The sequence below is a fragment of the Phacochoerus africanus genome, chromosome 9, assembly GCF_016906955.1.
Source record: "Phacochoerus africanus isolate WHEZ1 chromosome 9, ROS_Pafr_v1, whole genome shotgun sequence".
Lineage (NCBI taxonomy): Eukaryota > Metazoa > Chordata > Mammalia > Artiodactyla > Suidae > Phacochoerus > Phacochoerus africanus.
In genome coordinates, this window is record NC_062552.1 from 66,075,909 (window position 1) to 66,095,939 (window position 20,031).

Here is a 20,031-nt window from a genome sequence, read left to right on the forward strand (position 1 = left end):
AAGACGCGGCGCTGTGGCGTAGCTCCGATTCAACCACTAGCCTGGGAGCCTCCAAATGCTGTGGATGTGGCCCTAAAAACATAAAAAATAAAAATAAACTGTCCAATGCCAAAGATGTAATGTTCTATAACATTATTATAGAATGTTATTGTATTTAGAGGGCTAGTAAAAAATAATCACAAATTTTATAATGACAATCAGTGGAAAATTAAGGTTCATATATGGATAGTCCCCAAACTAACAAGCACGAGGCTTAGAGTTCATTAAAAAAAATAATTCAGTTCCCAGTATGGTGCAACAGGATTGGCAGTGTCTGCAGCACTGGGATGTAGATTCGATCCCAGGCCCGGCAAAGTGGTTTAAAGGACCTGGAGTTGCTGCAGCTGAGGCATAGGTCACAACTGCATCTGGCATCTGATCCCTGGCCCAGGAACTCCATATGCTGTGGAGTGGCCCAAAAAAAGAAAAATTAAAATTCACTTCCAGGTCAGCTGTTCGGAGCTTGAAACTTATCTCCATATGATGATAAAACCATAGCAATAGTTAATGTCCTAGATCAGAAGCTGGCCAACTATGTGTAAAGTTTTAGAACACAGACATGTCCATTCATTTACTGCTTCTGCACTACAACAGCAGACTTGAGTAGTTACAACACAGACTACACGGTCCACAAAACCTAAACTATTTGTTCTCTAAGGGAAATTTGTTGAGCCCATGTTAGATGACATTATAATGGTTACATAATCCATATTATAACCTGAATTTCAAGGAAAGCCATGTGGTAGAAAAGGGAAGAAAAGAAAACACATTTTGTTATCTCCTCCCTAGGCATAAGCACAAGCAAACTTTTGAAGTAAGCAAAATCTATCTTAAACATAAACCCATTGCCCTTCCTCCCAGAAACTTTCAGAACACTAAAGCTACCCTATGTTCACCTCCATTCTCTAAATTCCATGGCAAAATCACTCACCTCTCTATGAACATACTATTTGGAGTATATATGTTTTACTGAATGATGATTTTATTATAAATCTATCTTCTCTTCCTCCTGCATCTTAGAACAGCCGTACCGAAATTGAATGCTCTATTACATTAAAATCTGTTATTCTGGGAGTTCCGTTGTGTCTCGGTGGTTAACGAATCTGACTAGGAACCATGAAGTTGTGGGTTCGATCCCTGGCCTTGCTCAGTGGGTTGGGGATCCGGCGTTGCCATGAGCTGTGGTGTAGGTTGCAGACGCAGCTCGGATCCTGCGTTGCTGTGGCTCTGGTGTAGGCCAGCGGCTACAGCTCTGATTCGACCCCTGGCCTTGGAACCTCCATGTGCCGCGGGAGTGGCCCAAGAAAATGGCAAAAAGACCAAAAAAAAAAAAAAATCTGTTATTCTGTCTTGGACTTTGAATCAATCACTGGTACATGATTTTGTAACATCATACATGAGTCAAATGGAAAATACTAGTTGAGTTAGGCAGATCTTGCACTGTTGATACATTTCACTACACAAAATCAAAACATTTATTAATATCAACACTGATCATTAGAAAACTTAGTATTACAACACTGTCAAATGCATGGTGGAAATACAAGTTTCCAGTTTTCACTTGAAAGCTGGAATTTCATCACTGGCTACAATACTGTTTGTTATCTGCCTTAAAGTGACAGGCTCACTCTGTTTACTTTGGAGAAAATGTCTGCCAAAGGCCCAAGTCTAAATAACCACAGATTATCTGTCTGTTGTTCTTTCATGTAAAAATGGTGTTCTGTGAAAGAAGTGGCTAGCTCAGCTTGCAATCAAACAATTACACATTTCTTTCCTCAAGACAACCATCGAATTTCAGTATGGAGCAAAAGGGCTTTCTGCATACTTCCCATTTCATCATACAAACTCTCATAAACACATTTATACTCAAGGGTAAAGATTTAACACAACTAATGATTCCTACTACTTTATCAAGGACATTTTTAAGTGAAACTGGCTTTTTTTTTCCCCCCCTGCAAGTATGTGGGAATAAAGAGTACAATGATTAGTAGAATACTTCCGTACCACTACCTTGATTCATACCCAATGGTTTCATCCACCACTGCTTTTGCACTGATATTTACAGAGCAAATATCAACACACTAAAAAAAGGCAAATAATGTTTTATAATGAAAACCTTTGCTTTGTACACCACTGTTCCAGACCACGAGCTTCTGAGGCCTAGCCGTTTTCATCTCTATTATCAGCAGTATTTGGCATACTGCCTCAAATAAAGTAGGAACTCAATCAAGGCATCTTAGCAAAGCACCTGATGCTCCAGAACTGCCTACAGATGCCAACTCCTAAAAATAAAAATGTTCATGCACCCTGTGTTGACCTCAGGTGTTAGATGAAAAGCAGTCTGGAAAAACTGCAAGGAGTCCTAGACAAGGAGTTTGAAGATCAGGCCTAGGCCTGCCACTAACTGTCTCATTTTTCTCAACTACAGACTAAGAAGTATGACTGAATAAATTTCCTGACCTCTCTTAGGTTCTGGATTCCTTTTAGAATTTATTAATCTATACGACTAAACTGAAATGATCCAACCATCTGAAACACTACAGTTTTTCAAAGTATCAAACAGTTCTTTTGGAACCAAAGAAGTAAACAAAGCTATTCACACAATATAGGGGAAAATATCAGGAGACTATTAGCAGATATCTGTTGCTCTTAAACAATTTTTTTTTCAGTTCCCTCCTTTTTTCCCCACCACTGGACTCACGCATATTTTCTAAAGCTCTAAAATTTTCATGTAATCTTGACAATAGCAGCAGCAGTATCAGTTGACAGGGCAATAGACTATATTTACAACTCACAAAATACAACTACTAATCCAAAATTGCTTAAAATCTAGGCAAGAGTTGGGATATTTGATCTTTTCAAAGGGAATTTTGGACACAGGGAAAGTGTAGGAAATAATTATTGCCAAGAGTGATTTTCTGTACAAAAGTAGGGCCTTCAATAGGCTAAACATGATATTAAAAGAAGATAAACTCTGAGAGGCTCTTCTTTCAACTTTGTATAGTGAAGTTTTACTTTCTGTAACTTAACTTTGGCATTTTTGTCCAGGAATAATGCTGGCCTTGATATCTGTACTCAGAATTTTGTATTCAGCAAAGCCTATGATAAAAATAGGCCACTTCAGAAAAGTTAATCCTTCAATTAATATTTTTAATACAGATATTATATAAAACACAATAACATATTTGGAAATAGTATTCCTATTTGCAGCACTAATGTAGTGAGTCTACAGAGAATCATAGAACAAGCTAGATATACTTTTACCTTCACGAGTTCTTTAAAAACAGCATGCTGAATCATTTTCCTTTTGTTAAGACCAGACGCCATTTCTTCAAGATCAATAGCAGACCTTCATAATGATAGTTTTTGAGGGTAGAAGGGGGAAAAGTCAGTTAAGACACTCTAAAAAATTAGCTTCTGCCTCAAATGATGTAAGAATAGTCAATCATTCACATTAATAGTCTTCTAATTAGCATGTATATAATTACTATAGATTCATTAATCCATACCATAAAGAATTTACCATGAAATTTTAGATGTAAGACTTTGGTTAATTTTTCAAGGAATTTTTTTTTGTTTTTGGAAAGTCGAAATATTCATTTGTCCTCCTATTACTGTGGAGTATTAATTTGATTTCTTTTTCTTGCAGTATATATAATTTATACATCTTTACACCTAGCAGAAAATAGGACTACTTTTTCTAGTTCTAAATGTTTAAATGCTAGTAGTTTTATATTTAATACCCAGTCTGACAATACGAAAAGGAGGGATGGCCTGAACAAGGGCTAGGATTCAAGCAGCTAATTGTGGTACTCTCAATTATTCTATTATTCTATGTGCCCTGCCCCAGTCAGTGCCTCTCCCAATTAACACAATAACTAAGACCACACGCATTATTCCTTTATTCAAATATGGACAGAGAAGCTAGAAGGGGAACAAAAAAGAATAGAATTCTCCAATAATGAAGGAAGCTGACTACTGTCATCTTTAGTCTGAGGAGGATTAAAATGGCACCACTTTCCTATGATGAATCTGAACTGTTAAAAGCCTTCTCCATTATTTCTTTTTCTATTAAAATACTATACAGTATATGACTGAATCCATTCAGATGAAGGAGTAGTAAAATGGAAAGAAATCCGTAATTAAATGAAAGCCACATGTAGTTTATTCTCGGAACCACTATTATGGAAACACACTACACACAAAGTCTTCCAACATATGAGTTCTATTCTTTCCCAGTGCTGTATGGCAGAAACATTTCATAATACAGCAGACTTTTCTACTTAGCAACTCATCCCAGTAAACTAAATTTAGTTTTGTCCCTTTTTTTACTTGATTAATTTAACTTACTTTACATTTTCTCTTAGTTGTTTCACTAGTTTAATATTAACGTCTGCTTCCAATAATGCTGTACATACTTCTTTTAGCATAGCATTTAATACCTGCAAGTAAATAAGTAAATATATAAATAAAATTTTAAAGCTCACAGTGTATCATTTCAACCATATAAAAACAATGATTCACCAATCATCATACACTACCATAGCTTAATAAAAATAATACTACACCATTGGGCAAGGTTTTCAGTTAGCATTCAAGAGATAATCTTATTTAATGTCTGGTCATTTTGTCAAAATAAGACATTCTATTTTGTTTTATTCAACCAGGTACTAACCAACACAATTTTTTCCCTATGTTCAGGTAATAATGGTAAAGACAATACACAAGCCAAAGAAAGTTACTACACAGTACGTGTTACCACTTAAGTTTTCCACGTCTCTGAATTTCTGTTGCTGATACATAGAACTATGTAGTCACAATATCTGCTTAACTGGACTACCACAGAGGAAAATGTGACAAAAGCAAATGACCCAGTCTGACCCAGTAGCCTTACTATTTCCACACAGAGCAAAGGAACGAAGACGAAAAGGAAACTATTCTCCATTAATAACTCACTATCACACATTTGTTGAGTTGCAAGGCAACTGTGGTTAAAAGGTCACACACTATAAAGTCTTTAAAATAGATGAGGCCTTAGTTGCTCATGAAAGTAAGTGTTTGCATATTAGAATGGAAGCTGCATGAAGGCTGGGATTTTAGTCTGTTTTGTTCACTGCTATATTCCTAGTGCCAGCAAAGATGTCTGCAAAAATGCAGACTCTCAAATATAACTTGAATAAATTCTCATCTTTAACTTTCGTCATAAGTCATACAGATGCTTATCAGATTTCTCTCTCCCTCACTAAAGGGTCTGATAAAAATGGAACTATCTTTCATTAGAGGGATTTCTCCCTATTAATTTCTCAGCAGCGCAGTGCCAAGAACAAAGAAGCTGCCAATTCAAGCAACAGCTGTTATTTTACTTCCCACCAACCTCTTCTCCCTGGTTTCTTTTCATTTTTCCTACTATAAACACAAACAGAATAAGGGTTACACAATAGTGAAAACTGTTTAGAAAGCTGTTATTGCATTTATTTCAACTCCAAAGACTAAACAATGGTTTAAGTTATAATTGATTATTTAAGGATAATTATTAGAAAAAGCCCTGGATGAGAAACTAGAAAAAAGATTCTAATCCTGGCTTTTCCAATAGACATGTGAAACTGACTTTCTGTCACTGTTAAATGAGAGGCTAGCAAAGCTCAAAGATGGTCCCAAGATTATTTAATTCCATTAGCTTATTAAAGTGTTGATAGGAGTTCCCGTTATGGCACAGTGGAAGCGAATCCGACTAGGAACCATGACGGCTGGGATCCCGCGTTGCTGTGGCAGTGGCATAGGCCAGCAGCAACAGCTCCAATTAGACCCCTAGCCTGGGAACCTCAATATGCTGAGGGTGTGGCCCTGAAAGGACAAAAGACAAAAAAAAAGTGTTGATAAAAAAATTCTATATTAGAATTTTTTTTTAAGCCTCCAAGTTAGAAAGCACTTTTTGGAGTTCCCATTGTGGCTCAGTGGGTTAAGAACCCGACTAGTATCCACAAGGATGTAGGTTCGATTCCTGTTCTTGCTCAGTGGGTTAAGGATCTGGTATGGCTGCAAGCTGAGGTACAGGTTGCAGATGAAGCTCGGATCTGGTGTTGCTGTTGCTGTAGCTGTGCCATAGGCTGGCAGCTGCAGTTCCAATCCGACCCGTAGCCTGGGAACTTACATATGCCAAAAATGCAGCTGTAGGGAAAAAAAGAAAAGAAAGTGCTTTTATCTATTATTTCATTTCATCTTTAAAATCATCTTCAGAGTTCTTTTATGGAGCAGCAGATTAAGGAACCAGTGTTGTCACTGCAGTGGCTTGGGTTGCTGCTATGGCACAGGTTCAATCTCTAGCCTGGGAACTTCCACATGCTGCAGGCATGGCAGAAAATAAATAAATAAATAAATAAAATAGTATTGAACGGTAGGAGTTCAAAGTAACCATGGCTCAGTGGTTAACTTATCCAACTAGTAACCATGAGGTTGCAGGTTCGATCCTTGGCCTTGATCAGTGGGTTAAGGATTCAGCGTTGACATGAGCTGTGGTGTCGGTTGCTTATGCAGCTTGGATCTGGCTTTGCTGTGGCATAGGCCGGCAGCTGTAGCTCTGATTTGACCTCTAGCCTGGGAACCTCCATGCTGCGAGTGTGGCCCTAAAAAGCAAAAAAAAAAAAAAAATGACAAAAACAAAAAGAAATCAGACGTTGTCTTGCTCAAATTACAATCACACATCTATGAAGTGGAATGCTAAACAAGGTCTACTAAAACCATATTCAGTACTTTTCCACTGGTAGCACAAAACATAAAGTATATCTATGGACTATAACCTTTTTTCAATTGCAAACAATGAAGATACAATGTGTGTGGGAGGGAAATGTGATAAATAATTATCTTAATAAATTAGGGAGCTCCCATTATGACTCAGTAGTAACGAACCTAACTAGTATCCATGAGGATGTGGGTTTGATCCCTGGCCCCACTCAGTGGGTTAAGGATCCAGGGTTGTGGTGAGCTGTGGTGTAGGCTGCAGACAAGGCTTGGATCTGGTATTGCTGCAGCTATGGCATAGGCCAGCAGCTGTAGCACAGATTCAACCCCTTGCCTAGGAACCTCCATATGCTGTGGGTATGGCCCTAAAAAGGAAAAAGAAAAAATAGTAAAATCAGGAAGATTTAAAATCAGGAGTTCCCTGGGGGCCTAGCAGTTAAGGATCTGGTGTTGCCACTGCTATGGCTTGGGTTTGATCCCTGCCCCAGGAATTTCTGCATGCCATGGGGAAGGCCTAACAAAAATAAAAACAAAAGCAAAAAATCAAGGAGAAAAAGTATTTCAGATACCATACAGGAGTCAACTTACAAATTTCCAAAAATCTGTTTGTAACTGAAAAAATGTATGAGGATTTCAGAGAAAACTGAATGAGAATCAAAGCAGCCAAGGTGGAAATACTAGCCTTGTATAAGAATGCTAAATAAGGAGTTCCCATCATGGCACAGTGGTTAACGAATCCGCCTAGGAACCATGAGGTTGCGGGTTCGATCCCTGGCCTTGCTCAGTGGGTTAAGGATCCGGCGTTGCCGTGAGCTGTGGTGTAGGTTGCAGACGCAGCTCGGATCCCGCGTTGCTGTGGCTCTGGCGTAGGCCGGTGGCCACAGCTCCGATTAGACCCCTAGCCTGGGAACTCCATATGCCGCGAGAGCAGCCCAATAAAATGGCAAAAAAAAGACCAAAAAAAAAAAGAATGCTAAATAAAAGTCAAGGAGAAAGGGTCAGATATGAACATATCTAGCCAAGAAGGAAGAAGCAGGATACTAAAATTTTAGGCCTATGTCAAGGGAGAAAACAAAAGTGTATTCCCAGATCTGACCCATTTTCAAAATAGAAAATATATATCATTATTCCATGTAAGTTAAGGTGTTGTTTTTGTTTGTTTGTAATTCTTTATAGAAAGCTGAAATTAAGATAGTTGACTTCTCAATAAAAAAAATTATCTAGTGTATCCACTTATAGTTTCTTATCTGTAGGTATTTACACAGAGATTAGTAACCATCTATCTCCAATGCTAGTGATGATGTACAATTGCACATTTCACATACCTCTTCATTGATAATGGTGGCATTGCTCAAGGAGCGTAATGCCGATGTTATTTTTCTTCCAAGGTCTGCTAGTACCATCTTGAAGGCTTTGAGATGTGATTACAAGAAAATCTAGGAGGCAAAAAAAATTAAATAAAAACATCTGAAAACAATCCATACTAGTTCCCATAACTAAAGACTTTGAAAAAAGAGTAAGTTCAAGTTAAAGTATTCTAGTGTTTAGATACTGTAACTTCAACTTCCATAGCCTCAATCTGCCTCTTCAATAGAGTCAGGTCCAAAAGCTAAAGCTACCACTTGGTTATGATGCCTTATCTAGCTGAACACCTAACTGGAATATTCTATATGAACCAGCAAATTTAACATGTCAGATAATATGCTTTGAAGAAATGATGATTTCTCAAATTAAATGCTCTCATTTTGGACATACCTGTAAATATGAGTAACTGATAGATGTGTCATACACATTTTTAAATGAAAAAAGGGTGAGAAAGAAAAAGATAAAATTTCTGCCCAGGAGTACTATATAATTAAAGGACATTGTAAACACTGATTTATGCTCTAAGCAAGAAAAATAAATACAAGTTTTAAAATTGGTAAATCACAACTTTTCATATAAATTACATTATCTCGTTTTATTCTTCTAAAAAACAAAGAGGTGCGTTATTAATATTCCTATTTTAAAGCTGTTTTTGATTCCCCAACACTACAACAAGATAACCTCAAAGGCCCCTTCAAGATCTAAAATGCTATGGTTTTATAAAATATATAGATGTACCTACTACACATAAGTCAGGACACAAGGATTCATGGATAGTAAGCAAGCAGATGCCCTCAAGGTGCTTATCTACTAGCTGGCAAGACAAGGCACGCAAATGAACAGCAAAATAAAGTAAATCTAGGGGGTTCCCGTCATGGCTCAGTGGAATCTAACTAGTATCCATGAGGTTGTGGGTTCGATCCCTGGCCTCACTCATTGGATTAAGGATCCGGCGTTGCCATGAACTGTGGTGTAGGCTGCAGATATGGCTCAGATCCCATGTTGCTGTGGCTGTGGCACAGGCTAGCAGCTGTAACTCCAATGGAACCCCTACCCTGGGAACTTCCATATGCTGCGAGTGCAGCCATAAAAAGCAAAAAAAAAAAAAAAAAAAAAAAGTTAATTTAAGAGATAATTCCTCTGACTGCCTTTAACTGGGACATTGGCTTTTTTCTGCCTTTGGACTCAAATAGAAACATTACCTCTTCCTGGGTCTTAAGCCTGCCTAACTGCAGACTGGAAATACACCATCCACCAAGCTCTCTTGGGTCTTTGAGCTTGCCTGTAGATCTTAGGATTTGTCCTCTTCCATGATTACATGAGCCAATTCCTTGCAATAAATTTTTTATAGGTGTGTGTGTCTGTGTCTGTGTGTGATACACACACACATCCTATTGGTTATGTTTCTGTAGAGAATCTAGACGAATACCAGTAAAGCAGTTCAAAGCTAGCAATAAAAGTTATGGTCAACTGCCAATGATTAGTTACGCCAAAATTAAAAGGAGAGAAAATAGGCTCAAGTAGACAGAATAGGCTTTACTGAGAAGGTCAAACATGAATTTGATTTTGAAACATCAGAAGTTGGATAGTAGAGAAGAGAACAAAAGGAAGCTTGAAGAAGGTAAAATGGTATAAGCAGAAATGGAGACACGGAAAAGCCCAGGACACATTCATACTTTGTGTATGCATTGTACTTATAGATTACTGAGTATTATTTGGAAGCCAGTAAATAAAACATTCTGGTCAGGACAGAGAGCTATATAGTTAGAATGAGATACAGGTTGTAAAGGGCTCTGAAAAACCAAATTAAGAAATACCAACTGTTTATATGTATAACTGATTCACTATGCTGTACACCTGAGATGAATTCAACATTGTAAGTCAACTATACTCCAATACAATTTTTTTTTGTCTTTTGTTGTTGTTGTTGTTGTTGTTGTTATTTCTTGGGCCGCTCCCGCGGCATATGGAGGTTCCCAGGCTAGGGGTTGAATCGGAGCTGTAGCCACTGGCCTACGCCAGAGCCACAGCAACGAGGGATCCGAGCCGCGTCTGCAACCTACACCACAGCTCACGGCAACGCCGCATCCTTAACCCACTGAGCAAGGGCAGGGACCGAACCCGCAACCTCATGGTTCCTAGTCGGATTCGTTAACCACTGCGCCAAGACGGGAACTCCCTCCAATACAATTTTTTTAATTAAAAAAACAGACATACCAATTGTCCAACATAAGCAATGTTGGCAGAAAAGTTCACTGTTCAAAACAGCTGTTTTGGTAACTCTTCCAAGCTAATCTGGTCTAATTTAGTCAACCAGTATTATCTAGACTAGATCCTATCTATAGAGTACACAGAAAATTAAAAATAAAAGAAGCAGGAGGACAAAGGAGCTGATTCATTCAAAATAGAGAAAGTGGAGAGATGAGGGGAATCAAAGGAAGCAAGAAGGGAAAAGGCGCTCAAGAACACTCGACTGGCAAAGAGATACTCCAAGGTGAGCTCTACATTAAACACTAAACTTTCATTCAGGTAAAATTTGGTAATTAGAACTTTAAAAATACCAACATCTGGAGTTCCCATCGTGGCTCAGTGGTTAACGAATCTGACTAGCATCCATGAGGATAGAGGTTCAATCCCTGGCCTTGCTCAGTGGATTAAGAATCCGGTGTTGCCATGAGCTGTGATGTAGGTCGAAGACACAACTGGGATCCTGCGTTGCTGTGGCTGTGGCGTGGGCCGGCAGCTACAGCTCCAATTTGACCCCTAGCCTGGGAACCTCCATACGCACAGGTGTAACCCTAATAAGCAAAAAATAAAAAATAAGTACTCAAAAAAAAAATACCAACACCTGATGGAACTAAAAAAAATGTACTTACCTTAATTTTTATTTCTATTTTTTAATTACATGGTTACTTAAGCTGAGAGAGCACCATTTCATAGAAAAGATCCAGAACTTTTAACTTCTTATCCCATACTCATTACACTAAACTATCACTGCTTACGTAAACATTCTTCAGGTGAGAAATAAGATTCAGATGTTTCAGTTTATCTCATTTACCACTGCATTACCACAAGTAATCTGAATTATGACACCACAATTAGCTTTTTCAGAGATCATGTCATAAACAGACCATCCTCCATCTTATTTTTTTTCATCCTCCATTTAAAAAAGCTACACTAATTAGCTCCTATCTTCCCATGTTGATTGGCTCTTTTAAATTAAAAAAAAAAAATTCTGTGAAGTTTTCCAGTATAGTTTTCCCTTATGTAAGTACTTATTGGTAGCATATTTAAAAATATATTTGCCTGATTACAAAAACCTACACCCCAGGACAGGAATAACAATATCTAATAATACCTTTTATTTATACAGTGCTTCCCCCGCAATTTCCAAGGATGTGTTTCTGAAAACTCTGGTGTTAGATTTCTGTTCAAAACCTCAATGCCTTTCTACTTCACACAGAGGTACAGTTCTCAGAATGGACTGTAGGGCGTGCGCGCACGCACACGCGCACACACACACACACACACACACACACACACACGATTTTGTTCCTTGCTGTAGATGCTGCACATTTCCTGGTTAACAACAGAGTTCCCTCCCTCATCTCCTTCAGACTGTTGTTGCCCAGAAGTAATTTCTCAATGAGGCCTTCAGGCAACACTTGCTTAAAAATGTAAACTTCCTTCTCTTTTCTTTCTCATTTTGGTAAAAACTAACATGACTTACTTACCTGACCCCTGAGCAAAGCAGAGGTTAGTTACAGGCGCTGATTCCCTCCCAGACCCTAGTGGCAAATACACCCACTGCTATCTCTGCCTCAAAAACAAAGGAGTTGGGAGTTCCCGTCATGGCTGGTGCAGTGGAAATGAATCCGAATCCAACTAGGTTGTGAGTTTGACCCCTGGCCTTGCTCAGTGCACTAAGGATCCGGCGTTGCCATGAGCTGTGGTGCAGGTAGAAGATGCGGCTCGGGTCCCGCATTGCTGCGGCTCTGGCGTAGACTGGCGGCTGTAGCTCCGATTAGGTCCCTAGTCTGGGAAACTCCATATGCCACGGGCACCGCCTTGAAAAACACATAAGACAAAAAACAAAGGAATTGACAAATGACTCCCCCGCAAAGACAGGAAGCTGAACTAGTTTGGACAGAACAGACTCAAACCCTGGTTATGATTCCACATACGGGGATCTCCAATTGAACACAAAATTTCCCCCACATTACTTAATTTAAAGATATGTAAAATGAAAATACAGGATTATGTTTATTGAAAAAATCCACATACAAGTTGACCCACACAGTTCAAACCCTGAACTGTGGGTTCAAGGGTCAACTGTATATTATTTGTGGCCTATCACCCCCAGCTGCAACATAAGCCACATGAGGGGAGGTATTTTCACCTTTTTTGCTCTCTCCTATAAACTCACTGCTTTATTTATCCTCAGTCTTATAGAGCAAGCCTTTAGTAAAAATGAACTTTATGGATGAATAACATATTTAAGACCTTAAGGAAAAGGTAAGACCAAGGAACCAAAGACATGAAAGGCCTAACAAATATCTCTAAAATAAACCAATGGAGATAACATGACAAATCAAAAGACAATCAATGACCTAGATAATTGATATTGTGCCATTAATATTTATTTGCCTTATTTACTATAACTTTTCATAATTTCCCTAAAAAAAATTTCCAGCAGATTCTTAAAAATTTACTTTGTTCTAATATGCACACAAAAATGCAAAATATCTTTTTTAATGTTAATAGCAAACCTTATATCTCAAATTGGAGTAAATTACAATTTAAGCACACTCAAAATTCTCTTGGTGGAGTTCCCGTCGTGGCGCAGTGGTTAATGAATCGGACTAGGAACCATGAGGTTGCGGGTTCGATCCCTGGCCTTGCTCAGTAGGTTAACGATCTGGCGTTGCCGTGAGCTGTGGTGTAGGTTGCAGACGCGGCTCGGATCCCGAGTTGCTGTGGCTCTGGCGTAGGCCGGTGGCTACAGCTCCAATTCAACCCCTAGCCTGGGAACCTCCATATGCCGCGGGAGCAGCCCAAGAAATAGCAACAACAACAACAACAAAAGACAAAAAAAAAAAAATTCTCTTGGTTACCTAAAAAGGTTTATAAAGTACATATATCTGAACTAAAGTTTCATAAAAGATGATTCTCTACTTAGATGGAGGCTGTTGGAAAGGCAAAGGATTACCGCATAGTACTTCATACAGTTTAACGTCTATTCCCTCATTCCACCCTCACGACGATTTTACCATATAAACAGGTGAGGGAATGGAACAGCCATTCCCCACAAAAAAAAAAGTAAAATGACTTCCCAAAGTCCCTTGGCTACACAGTCTTAGGTCCTAGAGCATGAATGATGCTTTAGACAATAGGGTTAAATAACTCCTGCTGGCAAACTCCAGGGACAAATTTTGCTGCCTCACTACAAGAGAGGAAATCCTATTTTGAAAGCAAAGATGCACATTCCTCTTTAGGCAAGAGTGGTAACTGTAATGTTCAGAAAGAACTGATAAGCACCACTGCAATCAGGATGTTCAAGGACTGATCTTGGCCCATCACACATTCTTCTAACAGGAGACTAAGAGTGGGATAGTGAGGTGATGGAAACAAGCTCAAGTTTGAGTGCCCTAAGTAAGGCAAGCATGGGGCCAACTATCATACTTACCTGTTGCAGTGTGAAGTACTGGAAAGAGCATGGGATTTAGAGACTGACAGACCTGGATTCAAATCCCAGCTCTGTTACATACTCGCTGTGTTACTTTGGGCAAGTTACTTAATCTCTCTGAGCCTCACTTTCCTCACCTGCAAAATGGAGATAACACCATTATCAAGGTAGTTACCCTGAAAGGACATTGTGAGGATTAAATGAAATAATATGTATTAAGCTGCCTGCAAATGCATACTATAGTAACTATTATTTTCCTTCTTATCTTGAATGATCAACTGGCTCTCCCTATATAGTAAACTGAGGTGTGAGTACACTGGAAATTTTCTGAACACTGCCAAAGTGCCTATTCCACTATCCAGGAATCACTCCCCTGGATAGTGGTTTAACATTTAGTGCCAGTTACATGTACCTGGTTGTTATTCAATAGAAGCTGGATGCCAAATAGGCATTTTCCTCTACATAAACAATTATAAGTATTACTGTCAGAATCTTGCCCAATCTGAGATCTTATAAAGAGATCCTAATGATTAGAGATTCCAAAACTTACTATAATGAAAATACCTAGTAAAAAGTTCTTCTTAAAAAAAGTTTGGGAATTCTCACTGTGGCTCAGCAAGTTAAAGGCCCAATGTTGTCTCCGTGAAAATGTGGGTTCAATCCCTGGCCTCTCCCAGCATTGCCACAAGCTGCAGTACAGGTCACAGATGGGGCTTGGACCCAGTGCTGCTGTGGCTGTGGCACAGGTTGGCAGCTGCAGCTCCAGCTCAACCCCTGGCCTGAAAACTTCCACATGCCACAGGTGTGGCCATAAAAAGAAAAAAGTTCTTCTAAGCCCTAGTCAATGACTAACTTATTGGCTCAATATTAGACTAAGGAACAAAATAAACAGGAGTTCCCATTGTGGCTCAGTGGGTTATGAATCTGACTAGTATCCATGAGCTACGGGTTTGTTCCCTGGCCCCACTCAGCGGGTTAAGGACCTGGCATTGCCGTGAGCTGATGTGTAGGTCACAGATGCAGCTCAGATCCCGAGTTGCTGTGGTGTGGCTGGCAGCTGCAGCTTCAATTCAACCCCTAACCTGGGAACCTCCATATGCCACACATGCAGCCCTAAAAAAAAAAAAAAAAGAAAAAAAAAGAAAACTAACTAAATAAATACACTATTATTAGTACATATCTTTAGAAAAATGTCTCCTACATTATAAACTTTTCTAGAGTCAACATCCCAAACCAAGGAGTTCCCGTCGTGGCACAGTGGTTAACGAATCCGACTAGGAACCATGAGGTTGCGGGTTCGGTCCCTGCCCTTGCTCAGTGGGTTAACGATCCGGCGTTGCCGTGAGCTGTGGTGTAGGTTGCAGACGCGGCTCGGATCCCACGTTGCTGTGGCTCTGGCGTAGGCCGGTGGCTACAGCTCCGATTCAACCCCTAGCCTGGGAACCTCCATATGCCGCGGGAGCGGTCCAAGAAATAGCAAAAAAAGACAAAAAAAAATAGCCCAAACCAATACTTGCTTTTCTGACTATAAGACTAAATATATTTTTTCTTTTTGAATTCTGCATAGTATATGTATTCATAGAATAGAACCACAGAAAATAAAAGCAAATTACTTAACAATGTGGCCTATCAGTATTTCATTAGGTAAAATGATTCTATCTGAATAATAGAATGTTAATGACTTTTAAATTTAGCAATATTTTTTCATTCTGAATCTATTTAGTCCTCCAAAGAAATAATTCGCTTTTATGTTTTATTATTTCAAAAGGATCCATGTTCATTATAAAAATTCAAACATTTCAGAAATATAAAAAGTAAAAATATAATTCCCTAACCCTACCACCTTTGGTCGCCTGATAACCACCATAATGACTTGGTACATGTTCCTACAGACTTTATTTTTTATACATAAAATTTAGGCATGTTTTGGAGTTCCTGTTGTGGCTCAGCAGATTATGAACCTGACTAGTATCCATGAAGATGAGGGTTCCATCCCTGGCCTCACTCCATGGGTTAAGGATCCAGGGTTGCAGTGAGCTATGGTGTAGGTAGCAGATGTGGCTTGGATCTGGTATGGCTGTGGCGTGGGTATAGGCAGCAGCTGCAGCTCCAATTCGACTCCTAGCCCAGAAACTTCATTTGCCACAAGTGTGGCCCCCCCCAAAAAAGGAAAAAACAAACAAACAAAACTTTAAGCACGTTTTCACAAGAATTACGGCTTTTCAGGGACTGAAGAGGAAAGTAGAAATGAGGGGAAACCTTTGTTAACTATGCTAGCTAATGTTAAAAATATCCTTAAAGGCAAAAGCCAGATTACAAAACTGCATATATTGTATTTTGTATAAACAAATAATGGCATTAGTCACGAGGGAAATGTATATCAAAGGCACAATTAGATATGTAAATTAGGAGTTCTCTTGTAATGCAGTGGGTTAAGGATCTGGCATGGTCACTGCAGTGGCTTGGATCGCTGCTGTGATGCAGGTTCGATCCCTGTCCCGAGAACTTCTGCATATCATGGGCACAGCCATAAAAATTAAACAAAAACAAAAACAGAAATGTAAATCATAGGCACAATCAGAATAGTACTTCACCCACACTGAGATGGCTGTAATCAAAAAGAGAGGTAATAGGAGTTCCTGTTGTGGCGCAGCGGAAATGAATCCGACTAGGAACCATGAGATTGCAGGTTCGATCCCTGGCCTCGCTCAGCAGGTTAAGGATCCAGAGTTGCTGTGAGCTGTGGTGTAGGTAGTAGACAGGGCTTGAATCTGGCATTTGCTGTGGCTCTGGCGTAGGCCAGCAGTGGTAGCTCCAATTAGACCCCTAGCCTGGGAACCTCCATATGCTGTGGGTGCGGCCCTAAAAAGACAAACCCCCCCCCCAAAAAAAAGAGAGAGAGAGAGAAAGAGAGATAATAACAAGTGTTGGTGAGAATATGGAGAAATCAGGACCCTTGTACACAGCAGGTGGGAATGTAAAATGGTGCATACATCCCTTTGGAAAATAGTTTGGCAAGTCTTCAAAATTTTCACCACAGAGTTACTATATGACCCAGTAATACCACTCCTAGGTACATCTAAGAAAAACGAAGACACACATCCACATAAAGAACTGTTCTTGAATGGTCATTACCAGCATTATTCATACTAGCCAAAAAGTGAAACAAAGCCAAATATCCCTCCACTAATGAGTGGATAAATAAAATGTGGTATACCCACCAAATGTAATATTATTTGATAATAAAGAGATGAGGTACTGATGCATGCTACAAAATGGATGAATCTCGAAACCATAATGCTAAATGAAAGAAACCAGTGACAAAGACCATATGATTCCACTTATATGAAATGTCAAGAGAAAACTCTATAAAAAAAGAAAGTGGATTGATAGCTGCTTAGGGCTTGGGAATTGGGAGAATATGAGGAGTTAAGTGTTAATGGGTATGGGGTTTCTTCATGGAGTAATGAAAATGTTCTCAAATTGGTTGTGGTGATGGTTGTACAACTCTGCAAATACACGAAATACCACACCAAATGTACCCTTTGGTGAGCTGTACATATATTTTATTTCAGTAAAATTGTTAGAAAATATTAACATTTGTCATCTCTGGTTGGTGACTAATAGTTTTTACCTTCTTATATTCCTTTTTTTTTTCTTTTTTTAATGACTATACCCATAAAACTTCCCATGGGACCCATGGAAGTTCCTGGGTCAGGGATTGAATACAAGCCACAGCTGTGACCTACGCCACTGCTGCAGCAACAGCAAATCCTTTAACCCACTGTGCCAGGCTGGGGATGGAACCTGCACCTCCATAGCAACCCAAGCCACTACAATCAGATTCTTAATCCATTGTGCCACAGCAGGAACTCCCTAATTTATATCTTTTTGACTAAAAGTGTTTTGTTTTGTTTTGTTTTCTTCTTAGGGCCACAACTGCAGCATGTGGAATTTCCCAGGTTAGAGGTTGAACCTAAGCTCCAGCTTACAGCCTACACTACCAGCCATGGCAATGCAGGAGAGAACCTGATTTGTAACCTAAGAAGCAGCTTGCGACAACACCAGATCCTTAACCCACTGAGTGAGACCTGGGATCAAATCCACATCCTCTTGGACACTATGTTGGGTTCTTAACCCACTGAGCCACAATGGGAAGTCCAAGAGTATTATTATTATTATTAATATTATTATTATTATTATTATTTTGCTTTTTAGGGCCACACCCACCCTAAGGTTCCCAGGCTAGGGGTTGAATCAGAGCTACAACTGCTGGCCTATGCCAAAGCCACAGCAACACCAGATCCAAACTGTGTCTGCAACCTACACCACAGCTCATGGCAACGCCAGATCCTTAACCCAATGAGGGAGGCCAGGGATCAAACCCACAACCTCATGCTTCCTAGTCAGATTCATTTCCGCTTCGCCACGACAGGAACTCCCAAGAGTATTATTTTAAGTCGAGGAGAAAATTACTTATTTTTCAAAGTGCCCTTTGTGAGAATTAGAGTGATATTATACTAGAAGTTGAGATGGAGTTGCCACTTGTATTCATTTAATTAGTCTTTCATTAAACATCTACTATGTGTTCCAGGAACTGTACTAGGATAAGAAAAGTTCTAACTCCAAATTAATAAATTATACCACGTTAACACAAACAAGGCTCCTCTGTTAACTTCAGAAAATAAATTATGCATCACATCACCACTGACTTCTTTGCCTTAATTTTGCACCAAAGTAGTATCAGGAAATATTCTCTTCGTTAAAATAATTCCATTTTCACATTTTAAACCTCATTTTAATATTAAAGATAAAACTTGTATACTCCAGCTCCTCCTGGTTTAGCAGCAGAAGAGGAATACTGAAAATTCATTTAGCAACAATGAGTAGTAACTCAAAAACCCTGGGAATCAATTCTTTAAGATACTTTTTGGCTGTCAGATTAATCATGAAAAGACTCTTTATGTAAACTGTTACCAAGAGCAAAATTAAACAAAGTCAAAAGAATTCCTTGGAAATAGTTTGCCTTGAAGTTGAAAAGAACATAGACTGAAAATATGGATGAGGAGGGATAGCGGCATATGCGCAAGCAATGGGTAATTTCAATGACAATCAGCTAACATCTGCCAGCTAAAAATTAAATACTCAATCAGAATCTCCCAGGATGGTAACATCAGAAGGTTATCGGGAAGTGGCTGCATCTAAATTCTTGATTAGGAGGGCAAAACAAGACATCTCTATTTTGAAATACTTCACTGGCTATACTCATGTGCAGCCAGGGTTAATAATCACCACAGGGAGCGCCCGTCGTGGCACAGTGGTTAACGAATTCGACTAGGAACCATGAGGTTGCGGGTTCGATTCCTGGCCTTGCTCAGTGGGTTGAGGATCTGGCGTTGCGGTAAGCTGTCGTGTGGGTCACAGACGCGGCTTGGATCCAGCGTTGCTGTGGCTCTGGCGTAGGCCGGTGGCTACAGCTCCAATTAGACCCCTAGCCTGGGAACCTCCATATGCCATGGGAGTGGCTCAAGAAAAGGCAAAAAGACAAAAATAATAATAATAATAATCACTACAAGAAGGAATACTCCTCAAAGGAATAAGAGATTGAAAAATCTGTTCTATAATTTAAAAATTAGAGGAGTTCCCGTCGTGGCACAGTGGTTAACGAATCCGACTAGGAACCATGAGGTTGCGGGTTCGGTCCCTGCCCTTGCTCAGTGGGTTAACGATCCGGCGTTGCCGTGAGCTGTGGTGTAGGTTGCAGACGCGGCTCGGATCCCACATTGCTGTGGCTCTGGCGTAGGCCGGTGGCTGCGGCCCCGATTCAACCCCTAGCCTGGGAACCTCCATATGCCGTGGGAGCGGCCCAAGAAATAGCAAAGACAAAACAAACAAACAAACAAAAATTAGAGACAATGTAGCAAGAGCACTGAAGGAAGAAAAACTTGAAAGCAAGGAGACTGCATGCACTAAGCATACTCCAAAAGTCTGTTCAGGAGATGCGGACTTGAACTAAAGAACACAAAATGGAGGGAAGGGGCTCAAGCCAAGGGCTAACCATAAAGAAGAATCTACAGGACCTAACGACCAAATGGTTATGGAGAATTTAAGAGAAACAGAGGCAGAAATGATTCCAAGGCCTCTAGTATGAATAATCAGATGGCTAGTGATGCCATTAACCAATGAATGGAAAGCAAAAAGTG

General features: G+C 39.6%; 1 protein-coding gene across 2 annotated transcripts in view; it reads right to left on the reverse strand.

Moving 5' to 3' along the window:
• Positions 1 to 20,031, reverse strand: part of SRP54 (signal recognition particle 54) — a 48,191-nt gene that overhangs the window by 26,147 nt on the left and 2,013 nt on the right. The window contains exons 2-5 of one of the 2 annotated variants that reach the window (XM_047797672.1): positions 13,829 to 13,965; positions 8,103 to 8,213; positions 4,390 to 4,481; positions 3,304 to 3,388 (exon numbers count right to left, since the gene is read on the reverse strand). In XM_047797672.1, coding sequence (XP_047653628.1) covers positions 3,304 to 3,388; positions 4,390 to 4,481; positions 8,103 to 8,180 — 255 coding nt within the window. In that variant the 5' untranslated portion in view covers positions 8,181 to 8,213; positions 13,829 to 13,965. The remainder of the gene's footprint in view (positions 1 to 3,303; positions 3,389 to 4,389; positions 4,482 to 8,102; positions 8,214 to 13,828; positions 13,966 to 20,031) is intronic. The other variant, XM_047797671.1, reaches the window with a different exon arrangement.